At 38.8% G+C, this 19,153-nt stretch overlaps 1 protein-coding gene across 1 annotated transcript in view; it reads left to right on the plus strand.

Moving 5' to 3' along the window:
* Window positions 1-19,153, plus strand: part of Oxct1 (3-oxoacid CoA-transferase 1) — a 158,993-nt gene that overhangs the window by 9,405 nt on the left and 130,435 nt on the right. Inside the window, exons 4-6 of the mRNA XM_004641800.2 lie at window positions 8,504-8,639; window positions 11,717-11,866; window positions 16,833-16,939. Of these exons, the coding sequence (XP_004641857.1) occupies window positions 8,504-8,639; window positions 11,717-11,866; window positions 16,833-16,939 (393 nt within the window). The remainder of the gene's footprint in view (window positions 1-8,503; window positions 8,640-11,716; window positions 11,867-16,832; window positions 16,940-19,153) is intronic.

Consider the following 19,153-nt stretch of genomic DNA (forward strand, 5'->3'; position numbering starts at 1 on the left):
AGAATATATATTTTCAGGTTGAAGTTTCAATTTTAAAATTTAAATATGATCTCTTATGTTCTTTATTATTTTAGATCATTTGTAAGGCAAGGTGGACATCAATTTGAGATGATTTAAATGCTTTCTTTTTGTTATGCCAGTACCCTGGATGATACCTAAAGAGTCATGAGAATCATTAACTACTGATGGTCATGGTGGACAGTGGAGGACATGTGTGTAGCATGGTAGGATTGTGTATAAAAATGCCCATAAAAGGGCTGACCAGATAACTCAGCGGACTAAAGTGTCTGCTTAGTAAGGCGTAGGACCAGGGTTCGATCCCTGGTGTGCCATGCTGGCCCTGCCCCTGTAGCACGCTGAGACAACAACTCAGACTGGGCATGGTGGTGCATGCCTGTAATTCCAGCACTTGGGAGGCTGAAAACAGGAGGATCACTATAAGTCTGATCTGTGTAGTGAGACCCTGTAGACCTTGAACTAAATACACAGAAAAGAGCAAAATGGCCATAACTAAGCCATTATTAAGGTCCATCTAGGTATGTTGGAGAAAGGTATTTGTATACAAAATAGTAATTTATCTGTTTTCAACAATGAGAGAAAGACTTTGAAGATTGAAAAAAAAGAGCCAGATTGGCAGTTTAATTTATGATTAAAGCAATTGGGCCTAAATAATATCAATTAATTAGGAAGCAAATCGATGCTGTGTTTGTGTTCTGTCTTTTTTTTTTTTTTTTTTTGAGACCAGGGTCTTGCTGTGTAGCTTAGGCTGGCTTCAGATTTACAGCTCTCCTCCTGCCTTAGTCTTCCAAGTGCTGGTATTACAAGTTTGTACATCACCATGCCTCGATTCTGTTCTTTTTTTTTGAGCTTGTATATGCTATCATTTCAACTGGAAGTTTCTCATTCTTTTCTGCCTGTCTGTATTCTTTTATCTTTTTAAGATTCACTCAAATGATGTTTTTAAGGAAGGCTTGTCCAAGTATAGAACTTCTCTAGTTCTCACTGATGTTTTTTTCTTAGTTTCACTAGAGAATTAACTTTTTGTTGTATTTTAAAATATGTCTTCTCTTAAATGTATACCACATATTGATACTGTTACTTACAGTGGGTTTATATTTTCTCCTGTGCTTATTCTGTGAATCTCAGAGTCCTGTCACATTGGAGCTGGACAAAACTAGAAATCACCTCTGTTGCTGTGGATGCTGGGGACAAGCTAGAGGAGTAGCTTTTTCCTGCTTGCTTTGTTTTTCATGAACATACTTCATTGCCCTTTAGTCTGACTTTATATATATTACAAACACTTCTCTGATTATCAGCACTTGGTGAGGTTTTCCAGATTGTGCCATGCTTACGAGGGATGCTGCTGATCAACAGGGTAATGAATTGTGTAACAGTTAGAATATACTCTGAGAAAGGTGAACAAAAGAGCTTCATTGCTTTTACATGGCCAAGAATAGAAAAATGTGGCAAAAAAGAGCAAAGTATCTGTTCGCTTGGAAAGAGCTAAGGATGTTAGTGTGGGAGGAGGGAAAGCTCAAGACCCGAACAGAGCCACCTTCCCAGAGGTTCCTTATGCTGCTGGCCCACGTTCCTGTGTCTGTGCTAACAATTAGTATTTTTTTAATGTATTTTATTATTGTGTGTGTGTGTGTGTGTGTGTGTGTGTGGCCAGCTCAGCCCACCTGGGGGCAGGGCTGGCTGGCATGTGGTGCTGAGGGATTGAACGGCAGTCCCTGTGCTTTGCTAAGCTTGTTCTAAGTAGGTGCTTTAGACCACTGAGCCATCTCACCAGCCCCAACAATTAGTATTTTTAGAGCACAAAAAAAAAAAATGCTCAGAAATGCATGGTAAATTCTTTCACCAAAGATTCCACTTGTTCCAAGAAGGGTAGGAGATCGTATAGCCTCTCTTTCTACTTTGGTACTCAATTGTCAGTGTTTTCTGGTGCATATTTTTATCCTTGGTGTAAATGGAAGCCTACACTGGAATATATTCTGAAAAATGTATACTCGTGATTTGGTCGTCAAATGAACTCAGAGAGTACACATTTACAAACTAAGATGCTCATGAGGTCACTAGGTGATAAAATTTCATGGGACCACTACAGTCATAAGCCATTCAAGGGCTTATGACTATACATTCTTGATGCAGAATCACTGCTGATAACCTGCTTTACTAAACACAGGGAAGATGTGTTGCAAACCCTCAGAGGCAGTTTTCTTAATCAGGAGAGTTTAAATCCTGGAATTCTATAGGACTAAAGGCTTTGTTTTAGCCAAAAAAATCAGCTAACCTTAAATAAAACTCAGCTGTACTGTGTTGGTGAACATTCAATGACATGCTTTGAATTGTGGGGTAAATGGACAGAGTTTGGAATTAGGAGTAGTCATGCTTTTTCATTTGGCCAGGCTTATTTAATGCAAAAATCTGCCTGGATTGGAAGTTGATCTAAAGCTCAGGGATTTATGTTTCTTTTTATTAATCTGTAATACCTTTTGTGCTAAGATACCATTTACCTTAGTTAGAAATACTAACATTTAGCTTTGATGAGATAAACCACTTTTAAAGATCATACAGCTGAACTGATAGTTTGATCTGAGTTTATTAAAAAGTAAGCAAAATAAAGAATGCAACGTTCATTGATATTTGGAAGACTTTGGTTTATAAGCTAGTTTGAACCAGAAGTTTCACAGTAAACCATGTATATTAACCAGTTAAATCACAGACACAGTGAAAGAATAGGTTTGTTATGTTACATGTACTTACTTCGTGAACAGATTATTTTATAATATAGTCCAGGAAGGCTGTTATGTAGATAACTATTGGGATGCCCCTCTTATATGTGGAAGGCTAATAAATTCTACCTGCTAATATTCTTACAGTAATTTGTTCATAGTTTTATACTATTTATGTAGAGGAGTTTTTTGAAGACCCAAAATGCCATCTCTTACTCTGACTAAAATTTCTGGTTCTGTATCAATAACTTTGAACACAGAGATAAGAGTGAGAGGGAGGAAAGGTAAAAAGGAAGTAAGGGGAAAATTTTAAAGTAAAAGCAAATGTGGAATTAGTAACAGAGGAGTTTTGTGATCACCAGCTATTATCTGTGCTGGAGTTATGTAAGAAGCAGCATAATTTGGAACTTGTGAAGGAGCCAGCCCTTTGAACATAAATCCTGGCGCCTCTGATCCTCCAGATAGTGCCTCCCATTGGCTGAGCCCATTTCAAAGCCTCAGAGACAGTGCTGTGATTTGTTCTAAAATTGGTCATTCCAGGTACAGAGCAGGTTGGATGTTGGAAAATAGATCCATGGGGGCGGAGAACATAAAATAATGACTTACAGATTTTCATTTTTACTAGGAAGGAGTCAGCAGGTGGGGGTGGGCCCAAAGTGGAAATGAGCAGTAAGTTTGTTTAATATATGTAGTTCTCTGTATGTGCTGTGTATCTCTGCAGGTGGTTGGGGTACCAAAGTGAAAAAACAGACCAAGATGCCTGCTTTGTACACCTTCCATTCTGGAATGAAGTAAATGATATAAATCATATCAACTTAAAAATAACAGTTCAGTATGTTAGAAAATTCTGTGAACCATGGAAAGGAGAAAAAGCGAGTTGGTTTGGAAGCACAGAAGGGGAGGGGTATGGTTTCAGTGTTCAGTGTGGATAGGACTCCATGAGTTGACATGTGAGCAGGGGCTTGAAGAAGTGAGGGAGTGAGCCCTGTGGGCCTCTGTGGGCGAGCGTAAGGAAGGGCCAGTGGGAAGACCCAGGCGGAACGACCTGGCATGTTTGCGAGACGGTAGGAGGGCAGCAGAGGGAGAGAAGCAAGCAGGGAGGACCGTGGTAAGTGGTATCAGACGCATAAAGGCACCTTATCACATGGGCCTGGCAGGCTGCTCTAGAGACACGTACCTTTTTCTGAGTAGGTGAGCTCATTGCTTTGAACAGTGCGTTCATCTGCTGTTTTATAAGATTTGATTTAATTTCAATATAGGCAGTGAATTGTAAGGGACAGGATCACAAACAGGAACATTTTCTGTGGAAGTCAGGCAAGAGATGGCACAGGACACAGAAGTGAGAGTGAGGGCGGTCTAATTCTGGTGGCATTTGAAGATAGAGTCAGGATTTATTTGGTAGATTTCAGTGAAAAAAGGTTAAATTTACTTGTGTTAGTATTGTCCTCACCGTCAGATGAGATGTGGAAGGCTACAGGGGAAGCTGTTTGGGGAGGTAGAATTGTTAACCGGAAGAACTTGGAGGTCTATCCAGCTATTAATAGTTGGTTAGGGAAAAAATAATACAAAGACTAGTGAGAAGGCACATGTGAATGAGCATTGCTAAGACAGTTTTGGAAAGATGGAGAATCTTTTGTGATATGGAGACCTCTAGTGGACAAGTGTATTAACCTGTGGGGAAGTCCCATCTCGTCCACAGGCTTCTCCTGAAAATACATATGTGCATGTTGGTTCTATTTTAGAAACAGGAGAGAATGTAGCTATTCTATCATTCATTCTGATGGGTGGGGATGTTAACAGTCACTTGTTCCCTGGACATTTTTAGGTGCATAATGTGGCAAGGTAGGTAAGAGTGATAAATTTTAAGGAGTCATTTGAGCTGAAATGGGCACCCGTAAGTGTGAGGATTATGAGCCTGGAGAATGGAGTAAAGGCAGAGGAAGAGCAGGTATTAAAAGAAACGTCTGTAGCTTGTCACACAAGCTGCCATGATCGAAATCTTGATTTTTCAACTTGATGGCTTGAAGGATTAGTGCAGCCTACAGCATGCAGTCCTTGTGCCTTCCTGTGTGGTGGCCTTTCTCTGTGCTCTGCTTCCTGGCACCATAAGCTAAGCTGCTGTGCGCCAGCAGACCTTTCTTTCCTGGTGCTCCTGCACTGGGGCTGGCTGGCCGTAGACTGAAACCTCCGAAGCTGTGAGCCAGAATAAACCTTTGAAGCTATGGTATTAGGTATTTTGTCCCAGCACCAGAAGAGCTGAGCCTTACAATGTGTTTCCATGTCCAAGAAGTGGACGTCTCTTGTGCCCATTCAGTTAATTTCCCTCAGCCCACACTTTCCTGTATTCCATTGCCAAGCCCAGAATTCTACAGTGAGTTGTGTCTATGCCAAGTTGGGCAAAGAGACTAAGTTACTCTTCTGTCACTGTTGGGACAAATACTTAACACCCAAAATGAAGGAAGGAAACTTTTATTTAGCTCATGGTTTCTGGAGGTTTCAGTCCATACTCAGCTGGCAACAAGGCAGAGTGGCACATGGCAGAGGGCAGCCTATCATGGTGGCTGCAAGCAAGTCTTCCTTAAGTTGCATTCAAGCTATCTGCCGCAGGCTGGGTATAGTACTCACACATCCATAGTCCCAGTGGATCATGAGTTAATTACAAACTCTAGATGTCCACCCCATGGCTTCATGAGGCTTTGGGGGGACAACTAGACACAAACCATAACAAAGATTTAAGAATGAATCCTTTTCCCCAAATATCTCTTGATTTGTCCATTTTTCTCCATTCCTGTTGCCTGTACATTAGTTCAAATGCCCATTATTTCTTCTTTGGGCTATTTCAAAATTTCTTAAATACTCTCTCTGCTTTTGGGTTTTGGATATCTTCAATTACTTGTGTATACTGTAAGCTTCCATCCATTTATGTCACTTTGTAAGGCTTTTTCCTTCAGTTAGGCTTTTGTTGACACTTTTCTCCATCAAGAGTTTTGCTCTCAGTCTTCAGTGATCTTGGCATACAGTATGCAGACTTCTCTCAGCACATCCATCCCTCTGTTGTAAAGTTTAGGCTTATATTCTTAATCTCCTCTATGCTATCAGAACTTCCAGGCTATAAGACAGGGCAAGGCTTATTCATGGTTGTAGCCCCAGAGCCAGGCATCCTAGCGCTGGGGTAGAGGGCACGGTACAGGGTTACTGAATGAGTGAGTGACCTTGTAGACATTCCAGGCTCCATACAGGAAGAATCATAAAAGCACTAAAGGAATTGAAGAGGCTGAGAAAGTAAATAAGGATTTCTGTCTCTTAGAAGCATTCTGTCCTTTGCCATTGTCTTTCTGTCTTAAGAAAAGCAAAAACAACAAAACCTTGAAGCAGAGTATAAAGTAGTATAGAACAAGCAACAGATTTTTAAGGAGATTTACAAACTTCACATCTCGGTAACCAACACCCAGCTAAAGAAGCAGGACATGAACCAGTTTCCCCACGAAATCCCTTCATGGTCCTTCCACTCACTACTGTCTTTTCCCACTACCTAGGTTAACCATTATCCTCACTTCTTCTGTTATGTGTTGGTTTTGGTTTGATCTTGAAGTTCATATAAAAGTAATAACTCAGCATTTGTCCCTTTGTGTGGCTTCTCAATATTTTGTCCAATATTCATCCATTATTGCTAGTAGTTAAAGATTATTCATTCTCAGTGCTGTTTCATATTCCATTGAGTGGATAAACCACTTCTACTGTGTATGGATATTTGGTAAGTTCTAATTTTGGCTGGAATGAAGAGAATAGTATCTTGTATATGTATTTTGATGAACTCTGCATTTCTACATTTGGTGCAGATCCAAGAATTGGTGAATCCTAGCATATAAATATTCAACATTAATACATTGTGCTACCAATTTTTCCAAAATGAATAAATCAAATTTCATTTCCTCTTTATACATGAGAATTCTATACTTCACATCTTTGACAATATCAAATACTTGATGGATCCTCTATTTATTTAGACAATGAGATGTTTGTGGTGGCATCTCATTGTTGTTTTTACCACTAAATGTATTTTTCCCTTAAAAATAGTTTTATAGTGCTGGCCCCAATCATGCAGCATGCTGAGATAGTGATTGAGACTGGGTGTGGTGGTGCACACCTGTAATCCCAGTGCTTGGGAGGCTGAAAATAGGATTACTATGAGTCTGATCTACATAGTGAGACCCTGTAGTCCCTGTAGACCATGTCCTCAATACAGAAAAAAAAGTTTTATAGGACCTTGAAATATAGCTTAGCAGTAGAACACTCTCCTTGCATGTTCAAATGTTGGCTTTGATCTCAAGCACCTGAAAAAAAATACAGCTTAAAATCCATTTTTCTTTGTTATTTTGTAAGTATTTTCTTTCTGTCATTGGTTAAAATATTTCTGAAACTTTTAAGTGGAGGGGGATAAGGTGACTGGGAATGGAAAGGTTTTCATTCACTTATTAACTTACCTATTCACACTGATTTTATTTAATACTCCAGGTGTATATTGTTTGAAAGTTATTATAGAAATATCAAGTAAGGCAAAAAACTAAAAGCCTTTATCTAATAAAAAGAGCCAGAACTGCCCTCATTAATCTAAGAACAAATTGAATACTACTTTTAAAATGGATATTAAATTAAAGTATATGTAATTTAACAGATACAGGGTTCTTCTTACCTATAACTTTTTCACTGTTTTGTGGTTAATTTGATGATTTGTTTTGGTTAAGAATGGTCAAGTATGTTAGTATTCTTGAGCCAGATATCTATGATACAGGAAAATGTTTATAGCCATTTATAATTTTGATTTATATTTTAGTGGATATGACAGTGTTCTGTTTTATTAAATACAAGAATGTCACTCTTTCTTTTTTAGCACAGAAAGAACTTCTCCATCCAGATTTTCTTCTGAGATAATTATATTTTTAACAAATTGATTGATTGATTGATTGATTGATTGACTGATTGATTATTTGGTACAGGGTCTTGCTATGTAGTTCAGACTTGTAGTGATCCTCCTGTCTCAGCCTCCCACAGCACTGGGATTATAGGCGTGCACCACCAGACCTGGTTGCAGTGGACAGCACGGTGCTCCTGGGGTTTTGGGGCTGGCACAGTATGAGGTCCTGGGGACAGAACCCAGGTCCTTGCACTTGCCAGGTAGGCGCTTAGACCGCCAAGCTTTCTCACAAGCCCTGAGGTTATTATATTGCACTGTATTGACATATTACTACAAAGTACAGGATTAGAATGAATCTATCTCTTAGTTTCTAACTGAGGGTCACTTTACAGCAGTAAGAAACAAAAAATTTTGACAATTATTATTATTTTAAAGGTAATTTTGACAGTTATGAATGGATACTGGTTGGGAATTAATTATGTCCATAGCTGCCTGAGACACTGGGGGGAAAATATCACATAACCTTTTAAGCTTTAGTTTCCTTAACTGTTTTTAAAAAGATTGTCTATCTTTTTTTTTTTTTTTTTTTTTGTGGAACCGGGGATTGAACTCAGGCTCTTGCACTTGCCAGGGAAGCGCTTATTCCACTGAGCCACCTCCCTGGCCCCAAGATTGTCAATCTTAATCCAAAACACTGCCTTAGAGGTAATAAATATATTATCAGAGAGGGTATGTTTTCCTCTAAGTTAATAAAATTTTATCTTTTTAAAACATTATGTGGTGGTAGTGTTTTAGTGGACGTTTCTGAATGTAAGCGCCATGTTTCTTATGATAAGCTCCATGTTTCTTCCAGGGTTGACAACTTTGGCTTGGGCCTTTTACTTCGATCCAAGCAGATAAAACGGATGGTCTCTTCATATGTAGGGGAAAATGCAGAATTTGAACGACAGTTCTTATCTGGTGAATTAGAAGTAGAGCTCACACCTCAGGTGAGAAGATTTCTCTGCATTTCTTTATAATATAGTAACTTATTAATAAATTTACATTTCCCCCCTAAACATTTCTTTATGCCAGACAGGATGCTGTTATGCTGGACCAAGAAGTTTTGCTCCTAAGCCACACCTAATAATTCTTAGAGGATTAATATTTTATGCCACTGTATTAGTATTTCTTTTTTTAAACTTTATCGGGTACACAGCTTAGGGTCTTGTTACACAGCTTGGACTCATAGTGATCCTCCTACCTCAGCCTCCCCAGTGCTGTGTTTACAGGCGTGTGCCACCCTGCTGGGTTTCAGTGGCTGACACAGTGTGCCTGGCATGGTGTGCCCAGGGTTCTGGGACTGGCAAGCATGCAGTATCGGGATTGAACCTGGATTCTTACGCTTGCCAGGCAGGTGCTTAGACCACTGGGCTATCTCCCCAGTGCTGTATTATTATTTCTAATAAAAATACTTAGGATGTGGTGTAAAATTGTGAGTTTGACACTATAAATGTAATGTTAGAAGCAAGCAAAAAGACTTGCTAAAGTGTGTACAGACTCCTGAAATCAGTTTCTGTGAATTGTAGTAGAGATAGAAATTTGCAAGTGATAGTGATCAAGTCTTGCTGAGGCCTCAGAAGCCTGAATACCCTGGAGGGTGAAGCCGGCTCTGTTAGCATGACTACTGGGATCAGAGCCACATCCCCAGAGAACTGATGTTATCACAAGACAAGTGATTGCAACAATCAGTTGGAAAGTGTTCCCTTCTTTTCTACATTATCTCCCAGCTGCATGAATCCTCTGTCATAGGAGAAGGCAAACGTTTTGATCATTTGGGTAAAGCAGGTGTCTATGAGTTGTATGTGCTGCAATTCTGTTCTGACATGCTCTACCTTCATATCAGAGTCTGAGCCTTGCATTCTATGTGAAAGTAATATTACCTCTGACTTCATCAAGTTGCTGGCAATGTAATGTAGCAAAATTAAGAAAATAATTGGTAATGAAGTCAGTGCTGATTGAGAGAGAGCACTTACAGGACACGGTTCTGTCACAGTACTGCTGTTGGACCTAGGCACCCCGCAGCACTGTCTCTCTGTCCATCACTATAGGATGTTGATGCTTACTCAGTTTTCACCTTCAGTTTTGTCAATAAACAAAGATACACTTTCCTAGGTTGCATAGTCTGGTGTAAGCAAGTATCATAGACTGATTGGCTTGAGCACCAGCAATCTTTTTTCTCATAGTTGAAGATCAAGGTACCAGGCAGAGTTGTTCCCAATAAAGGCTCTCTGCTTGGCTTGCAGTGGCTGACTTCTTTCTGTGAAGACCGAGAGATGGGGAAGAGAACAAGTGTGTGAGTGGGCTGTCAGGTGCCTCTTCTTACAAGGATGCTGATTCTATCAGATTAGGGCTCCATATTTATGATTTCCTTTAACTGTCACTATTTCCCCCCTGAAGCCCCTGTCTCTAAGTATGGTTGGGTCGAGGCTTAGGGCTTTACTTTATTAATTTAAAATTGACATAGTTCAATTCATAACATACATTATTTTTACATTACAGCTTGAAATAGTTTATATTTTACATTGTGGAACTACTGAAAATTAATCTTTCAGTTGCCTGCCATACATTTTGCATTATCTTCTATTTTGTCAAAGTATGATATAGGAGAGAAACTTGCTTTTCTTTTTTATTCCCATTAAGCTAAAACAAGTTGATGAATCTCTCCTCACTCAGTGGAGGGTAGGTAAATAAGCTATGGCTCTGTCAGCTTCTTTTACAGCTGAGAGCTTTAGGGAGATGTGCTGATGAAGCTGTAGAGATTATAGTTCTTTTGGGGGTGAAGCTGGCTACTTGGTGGTATGTGCAGAGAATCTACAGAAATGTTCTACTTTCAGACTATTGCTTAATTGGAAAGAGAGAAGGAATAGAATATTTGGAGAGGTTCACATAAAAATGTTTCAGAATAGAAGGTGTTGCCATGGTTGTTTCAGTAGTTTAGTCCTTGACTGCTGTTTACTTAAAATGCAACACAAAGCAGTTTCCTCTCTTCATCTGAGAAAATAGAACCAGCATGCTGGAGGTTTCCAGTGATGCCCTACGTCCCCCCTACGACAGAAGATTCCATGTACGGACTTGAATGATTCAGTGTCTGGCTCCTCATGGTTAGTCTCTTCTTTGAGTTAATTATTTCGAAGGCCCAGTTAATGTAGGTTAGGACAGTATGAATGGACTGTTATTAATACTTACCCTAATTCTTACTACTGATTAGCCAGCTATTGAGTAAGACATTATACAGCAATACCTCAGCAGTAGGTTTCAGTGTCAGGGACCACGTCAGGACAAGTTCAAGCCCAGAGTTCATGCTCCAGTGAAGCCTTCAGAGCAGAGTCAGTTGGAGGTGGGAGAGACCAAGGTCCCTAGGTTTGAAGTTACTAGGGGAGGGCAGGGTTGTCCCTGGGAAAGAGGATGATCATAGGGAGAAAGAAAGAAACTTCACTTGCAGCTTTCTCTATTGTGAATTAAAGTGTGAAGTAATCTTGTTTCTTAAAACTAGTGCATTCATATGCTGTACGCTTTGCCTACCTTTTTCTTTAGCTAAATAATTTAAAAGAAAATATTTATAAACTAGTTAAAAATATATTCTAAGATAAATTTGAGCTCTTATATTATTGAACTATTGTTATTAATGAGGAAAGGGTTTAGGCCTTATATGGCACAGAATAAAACACAAAATTTGATGATGTTTTAAAAATTTAGATAGCTAAAGTGACATAATTCAGATTTAAAACTTGAAGCATCAAGCCATTGGGAATCCTGGAACCCAAAAGTGTGACTAGACAAACAACCAGTTGGATTTTGAGTGTGGACTAAGAATGAAGTGAATGCTGAATAGAGACACAGAAAATTCTTTAAAATTGATATTCCAACATGACGTGTTAGGGAAATATGCACAAGACTCTCCAGTGCCGAGTACATTTTGGAACTATAAGTGTGTGAAAGTGGGAGCCCAGGGCTGTCACTGCTTCTGAGTCCCAGGCAGCTGTGTGCTTGGTGGCGTTTTAGAGTGCTGGTTGCTCGTTCGCAGGGCACGCTTGCAGAGAGGATTCGCGCAGGCGGAGCCGGAGTTCCTGCATTTTACACCAGCACAGGGTTTGGGACCCTGGTGCAAGAAGGAGGCGCACCCATCAAGTACAACAAGGACGGCAGCATTGCCATTGCCAGTAAGCCGAGAGAGGTAAGACACGCTCCCGCCCAACTGATGCCAGGTTATCTTTTCTGCGTGGGACCCTCGGTAGATTCGCAGTGTAAAGTCACCTTTGTGAGAAGCATTTATTTCCTTAAATATGTTACATGATGCTTGGGGCTAAATTTGAATATAATCTGCTTTTAATTAAAAGCACATAGAGAAGTTAGAATAAATAAGAAAAGAAGCTTTCTTTTTTACATATAATATGCTACCAAAGATTAGTTACCTGATTTTATGAAAGATATCAACAAGTTGAGGAATCTTTGATTGTTGATTATGCATCAGAGAAGTAGTTTGATTCACATGGATTAAACTTTCACGCTCAAACTCATTATCCTCATCTGACTGAGAAAGGAAAATATGTTTGAAATCTGGAAAAGCAGGTTATAATTACATAATGAAATAATGAACTTCATATTTATCAAGTTCATATTTTGTACCTTGAGCAAACATGAGCTGTTTGTTGAATAATTAAGATATACTTAAAATGCTGAGTGGGATGAGGCAAGCTCAGTTCTCGAGGCCTGGCTTTCTCCATTTTTTATTTGTGCTCTGAGAAATTTAGAAAGGTTTTTTTTTTTTTTTTTTTTTTTCATAATGGAGATTGAAACCAGGGGCACTCTACCCCTGAGTTGCATCTTTAGCCTTATTTATTTATTTAGTTTGTGATACGTAATGAATGTATTCACTGTGGCGCGTCTGCAGCCCCACACTCATGTGTTTGGGAGGTATTGGTACATGCACATCTAGCATGCTGATGCTTTTTACTTCTTCCTTGCCCCGTCCAACCATCCCATCTTTCCCCATCTCCAGCAACTTTCTTGCATATTGCATAAGAGGAGACCTTTAGACATAGATATTTGATACTAAGATTTAAGATAATTTTAGAAATTGCACAAGCCAATATTTCATTATTACATTTTTTAGTACTTTTCCATTCACCTTGTCCAGATGGCTGAAAAGAGTTATCTATTGGTGGGGGATTTGCAAAACTGCTGAGCTTATGGCTTTGACAAAGTGAATGTGGTAAGTGGAGGACTATCTTACACTGCAGTGCCTGTGCCTGTAGGGCTGCTGGCTCTGCCATCTTGTTCTGGGGAAGGTAAGAGGTCATTGGAAATGCCCCTCTCCCTAGTATTATCCGCAGCTGTGTCCTCCGTCTGCAGCTTTGCTTTCTGCTGGGAGTGACCTATATTGATTCAAAACTTTTATGAACATATTTTTCATGTGCAGTCTTCTTTTTTCTTTAATGACTAATTAGATTTAAAAAAGCTTCTTGATAAAGAAGGAGCCTAATTATGAAAATGCAGCTTTAGAATATACAATAAAAGGGCCTGAAAGATTGGGTTAACATTTTGATAGCTTATTAGAAATTGTAGCATTAATTTACCCTGGGAAAATATGTACTAGAGTCTTTTCTGGGTTCACTAATGCCTGAATCCAGGTGTAGGGATCTAGTTTTTTTTATAATTATGTCTTAATCCCCCAGGAATATTACAAATTATTTACTGTTAATCTTAACTTTTTATTTCCCTTGCTTATGGTTGGAAAAGAAAATGAATAAATTCGTTAGTTCAGTGGCATTTACTGAGGTCTTTCACTGTACTGGGCATATTCTAAGCACTGTAAAAATGGATGGTTCTGTAGTCTCAGTCCTTCGGTAGTAGAAGAAGTGACGGTCATTGGACAAATACATAACATGTATAGTGGGAGGAACGGCGAGGAAGTCAAGGGCAAAGGGTGATCAATGGCCAGGAGCCTAGTGTTCCACTGGACAGTCAGGGTATACTATTCACTTTCTTCTGGTTGACAAATTTAATGAAGGAAAGGTTTGTTTTGGCTCATGGTTCAGTCCATGTTTGGCTGGTTTCAAGTTAGAAATAGCAGGGCAAAAGGACATGCTGGAGGAAAGGGTGCTCACCCCATGGCACCCAGCAGGCAGAGGAAGAGGGAGGAGCTGCCCACAGTGAGCTGCTACCAGCCAGCCCTACCTCCTAACAGGAAGTCAGCTTCAGGGCACCCATGATTTGGTCACAGTTTAGGCACATGAGATGTTTTGGGGGGCCATTTTAGATCTCAGCCATAACATTTCATTCCTAATCCCCAATATTCATATCCATCTCATTATGCAAAATGCATTTAGGCCATCTCTAAGAGTTAAGAGCTCCAGCACTGCTTAAAAGTCCAAATCTTGGGCTGGGATATATCTCAGAGGCATAAGCACCTGTCTGGCAAGTGCAAGGTTCCAAGTTTGATCCCTGGTGCGAAAAAAAAAAAAAAAAAAAAAAAGTCTAAGTCTAAAGTCTCCTCTGAGACTAAAGGCAATCTCTTAACTGAGAGCTTTTGCAAGAATCAAAAAGAAAGTTAAATTGTTCTAACATACAAATGGCACAGGATAAACATTCCAATTGCCAATACGAGAAATAGGGAGATAGAAAGGAAGCAGAACAAGGCAAGAAAGAATACTAGCAGGGAAAATACTAAATCCTATAGTTCATATCTAGTACCCAAGGTAATCTGTGGTGCTGTGTAAACTCTAAAGTGCTTCAGAATCCCTTGACCTATAGCATTGCTGATTACAGCCCCCATGGCCACTCTCCTGAGGTGCTTCTCTAACTGCCTGCACTTTTCTTTAATATATATGTTCCTGTCATCCCTAGCTTCTTGAAGCCTTTGGCTTCTTTGGCTTTGGCTTCACTCTCATAGCTTCGCACACTGGCCTGCCAGGAGCACCCTGCCTTGCCTCTCACAGCTTCCTCTGAATTCTGGGTGGAAGTTTCTATGTCCCTATTACTTGCATTGTACATTTGTCTATAAAAACAGCACCAGGTAGATGACTTAATTTTCTGATAGATTGCTTATAGGGTATAAAAGAATCAAACATGCTGCTCAGTGAGATAGGCAAGGCATAATAATAATCAAAGAGCTATTTGTCAGAGAAGTGGTACATTTGAGATGTCCAGGAGACCCAAGAGGAGTTATGCATGGAGCTCTAACTAGGTGAGAGTTTAGAGCTGGGATAGGAACTTAGGGTGCCAGCAAATTACGCTTAAATCCTTAGGACTAAATATTTGACTTTGACCTGCATGTGGATAGAGGACACTTGCCAGATAGGTTGGGAAGAGAAGGAAGAACAGTAAAGAAATATGAAACTGATTAGCTGTGAAGAGAAGGCCCAGGGGAATCTGATGATTTAAAAGTCAGGAACATTTTAGAAAAGAGGTGGGGATCAACTACCCCAGAGTGCGAAGTGGCTGGGGAGTTCAAGGACTGGTGGCACCCACACTAGTGGATTTGCAGAAATGGAGGTAACTGGCAACTAAAGGAGTGGTTTTTGTAGCATATAGGGAATGAAAATATGATTGGAGTAGGTTGAAGAGAAAACAGAGTGGAAGAAAGAAAATCTGAAATGCATGTATCTTTTAAGGTGATACTGGGCTAGGGAGCTAGCGCAGCAGCATAAGCCCACCTGGCAAGTGCAAGGTCCTGAGTTCGATTTTCTGTACCAAATAAACAAATAAATAAAATAAACTCAAGTAAATACAATAGCTAGTTTAATAAAACTAGTTCTCTCTCTAAGTATTAGAAATCAGTGATATTCAGGGATAGCTAGTGTGTAGACATCAGAAAAGTATATAATTAAAATATGAAATAAAAGCCGATTGCTTGATTTTTGCCCTGTGTTAACAAAAATATACTTCAGTTTTCTAGGTATGTATGTAAAACACTCAGTTATCATAATTGGTAACAGTAAGATTTTAGAAGTGTGTATACCATTTTAAAATGAAATATATTGATAGGCAGTTTGTGAATGTTATATTAATGAGATCTGCATTTGTCTATAATACACCATGTTCTTCAATATTTTATATCAGGCAACTTGGATATGTCTTTAAAGAACCTTTTCTTTAAGAAAGAATTTTCTGTTTTACACCATAGCTTAAAAAGAAAAACATGCTTGAATGAATTTTCTGCTGAAGTCTTTTCTAAATGCACTCTGTCTGGTATTCCGCTAGGGGGTGCAATAGGAATGAGACTGAAGCGCTGCCCTCGCGAGGCTCCTTCCTGGGTAGGGATTGGAAGCCAAAGGCTGTTCCCACTCTCATTTGTTTCAATTTCCAGAGACAAGTTCTCAAGAAGAAAAAGCCAGAGATTTGTTTTATGTTTTCTTCCTCCAAGTTCTGTAGTAAATTAAAACCAATAAACATAAACAAAAATCAGTAGCATTTCATTAAATGAGCAATCACAGAAGAGCTATAATAAAATGTAATGTAACATTCATATTAGCAACAGAAACCGTGAAGCATCTATGAATAAGCCTAAGGAAAATATGCAGAGTTTTTGTGGCGAGAATAATAAAACTGTTAAGAGGTAAATGAATAGTTCAGTAAAAGAAGGCATATATTATGCTCTTTGAGGGGGAAGATAGAGTCCATCAGATCTCTCAAAAGTAATTTATGAATACTATAGATCTTGATTAAAATCCTGTGCATGATTATAGATCGCAGATTGAGGACTAAAGGTGAATGAATTTTTATAACTTTTATGTTCATAAACAGTGCATAGGTTATTTCATTTAACTTATGTAGGGTTTTTTTCCTGGGGTAGAAAGAGATTATTTTTCATATTCTCTATGCTACCTATACATGTAAATAGTAAAGTATTAAAAAGTCTATTCCTAAGAACTGTAGAACTCAATTATTCCAATGCATTAAATTTTTGCTTGGCAGTGTGCCTTTACACATTCTGCCCCTTGACTGCTCCTAGGACTGTCCTTTCAGTCTTTGCTGGCTAGTGTTACTCAAGGATCCTCTGGAGACTCTCCTTTGACCCAAGGACACAAGCACACAGGCTTCTTGTTAGCTTGTATCCCTCCTGTCTGCCTTTGTCCCAGCCGACTACAGTCAAGCAGACCCATGCAAAAGCCTGACAGTGCACTCTTTGTCTCCTGCAGGTGAGGGAGTTTAATGGCCAACAGTTTATTCTCGAAGAAGCAATTACAGGGGATTTTGCTTTGGTGAAAGCCTGGAAAGCAGACCAAGCAGGCAATGTGATTTTCAGGTATTGCGATGGTTTTTAAAAAATATTACTGTGTTAATGTAATAGCATCCAAGTCTATATTTCTTAAGTTACAATTGTGAAAAAGATATCATAGTAATTTAATATTTAAATAATAAAAAAACTAAATATAAACATAAACAAAAATCAATAGTATTTCATTAAATCAGCAATCATAGAAGACCTATAATAAAATGTAATGTAACATTCGTACTAGCAACGTACAACATTTGTGAATACTACATTAATGAGATCTGCATTTGTCTATAATACACTATGTTCTTTAATATTTTATGTCAGGCATCTTGGATATGTCTTTAAAGAAGCTTTTCTTTAAGAAAGAATTTTCTGTTTTACACCATAGCTTAAAAAGAAAAACATGCTTGAATTTTCTGCTGAAGCCTTTTCTAAATGCTGTCTGTCTGATATTCCGCTAGGGGGAGCAGTAGGAATGAGATTGAAGTGCTGCCTTCGCGAGGCTTCTTTCCGGGTGGGATTGGAAGCCAAATGCTGTTCCCACTCTCATTTGTTTTGATTTCACACACAACCATGTGTGTGTTGTATATGTACATGTTAACAAAAGGAACCATGAATTGTCTATAAATTATCAAAGAAAAATGTGGAGCTGCTGTATGAAGTGCTTGCAGCGATCTGTGCAGATGAGTTGATATCCATGTTGTACTTCTTACCAAAGACTTGGGTCTGGGCACTCCTGTACATAGTCACATGCAGTTATTTTTCTCTGGGTATTTCCCTGCATCAAGAAAAAGGACAATAGTCCATATTTTGATTTTGATATTGTTATTTATGTATATTATCTTAAAATGTCAATTCACTTTGATATTCTAGAAAGATACTGCTAAGAAGAATTTAGGTCAGGTTTTATCTAGTCCTACAGGTGTCTCTCAGGATATACTTATAAAGAAAGGTTCTATCTGAAAAGTTCCTTATCCTTAATAATGTTGAATTTTCATTCTCATTGTCTGGATAGTCACAGGCTTAATAGATTTTTAACATCACTTGCTTACCCTGAGCACAATAAATTCTAAATATTTGGTGCTTAGATTTATAGATTATATAGTTGTGTTTTTGGAAATTTTGTAGTATTTGTACATAGAAGATTTTTGCAAAACATGTTGCCTTACCTAAATAAATAACAAAAGCTAAATGTGGTGGTAGATGCTTGTGATTTCAACACTCAGGAGGCTGAGGTAGGAAGATTGCTGAAAGTTTGAGGAAAGCCTGGGCTACATAATGAGTCAAGCAAAACCAAAACAGGAAAGGCTGCATCGTCCTAAAGACCATACTAATTAGGCTCTAGAAGACATTTTGTTTTTGGTAATATGGTTTTTTGGTATTTTTAATTAATACTATTTTATCCTTAGCAAATGCAGTTTTACTATAATCATAGTTAAATTTTCAATGGCACTCCATGGCATTTTTCTGAAGAACTGATGTGATATTAATACCCTGACTTCTTGAATGCAGCCAATTTTGCAAAGCATAAATAGTTCTGACCACTGCAGGAGAATATTTTATGTCATATCTACTTTATTGACATGCTGGCATAATGCTTACAATGTTCAATTACTTTTTTAGAGAAGATTAATGAAATGGTATAATAGTGAATGAAAATGAATTAAGTTATTATTTTGTGAAAATTATTATTTCAATTATGAAATTTAAATTATTAAATGAATGAATCATTTCCAAACATTTATCCTGTGCTTTCTTGCCTGGCCCTGCACAAAGGCTGTTCTGAGCTCTGACTGTATGCTGGGATTATTGCGCTTTGGTACATAATAAGAGTTTTCATCATGCAAGGTCACAAGACCTTCCTTCTTCAGTTACTGACTCCTTTCTTCTTGGAAGGGCTGCTGGCCGGAGGCCTACCGAGGCTGCTGTGAAAAGGGAGTGCTTGGCCTCCTTCTCCAGTCACTTTATACTAGCAGCTTTGATGCCTGGACATCAGGGGAAAGCCAGCATTCAATGGGTAGAAGTTCACAGGACCCCTTTCTCAAGGATACTTTTGTCCTTACCTTTGAATCTTTTTTTTTTTTTTTCAGAACCGGGGATTGAACTCAGGCCTGTGTGCTTGCCAGGGAAGCACTTATTCCACTGAACCATCTCCCTGGCCTTTTTTTTGTTGTTGTTTTTTAAATCACCACAGCCAGGCATGGTAGTGCACAGCAGTAGCCTCAGAACTTGGGAGGCTGA

The sequence above is a fragment of the Octodon degus genome, unplaced genomic scaffold (assembly GCF_000260255.1).
Source record: "Octodon degus isolate 3935 unplaced genomic scaffold, OctDeg1.0 scaffold00142, whole genome shotgun sequence".
Lineage (NCBI taxonomy): Eukaryota > Metazoa > Chordata > Mammalia > Rodentia > Octodontidae > Octodon > Octodon degus.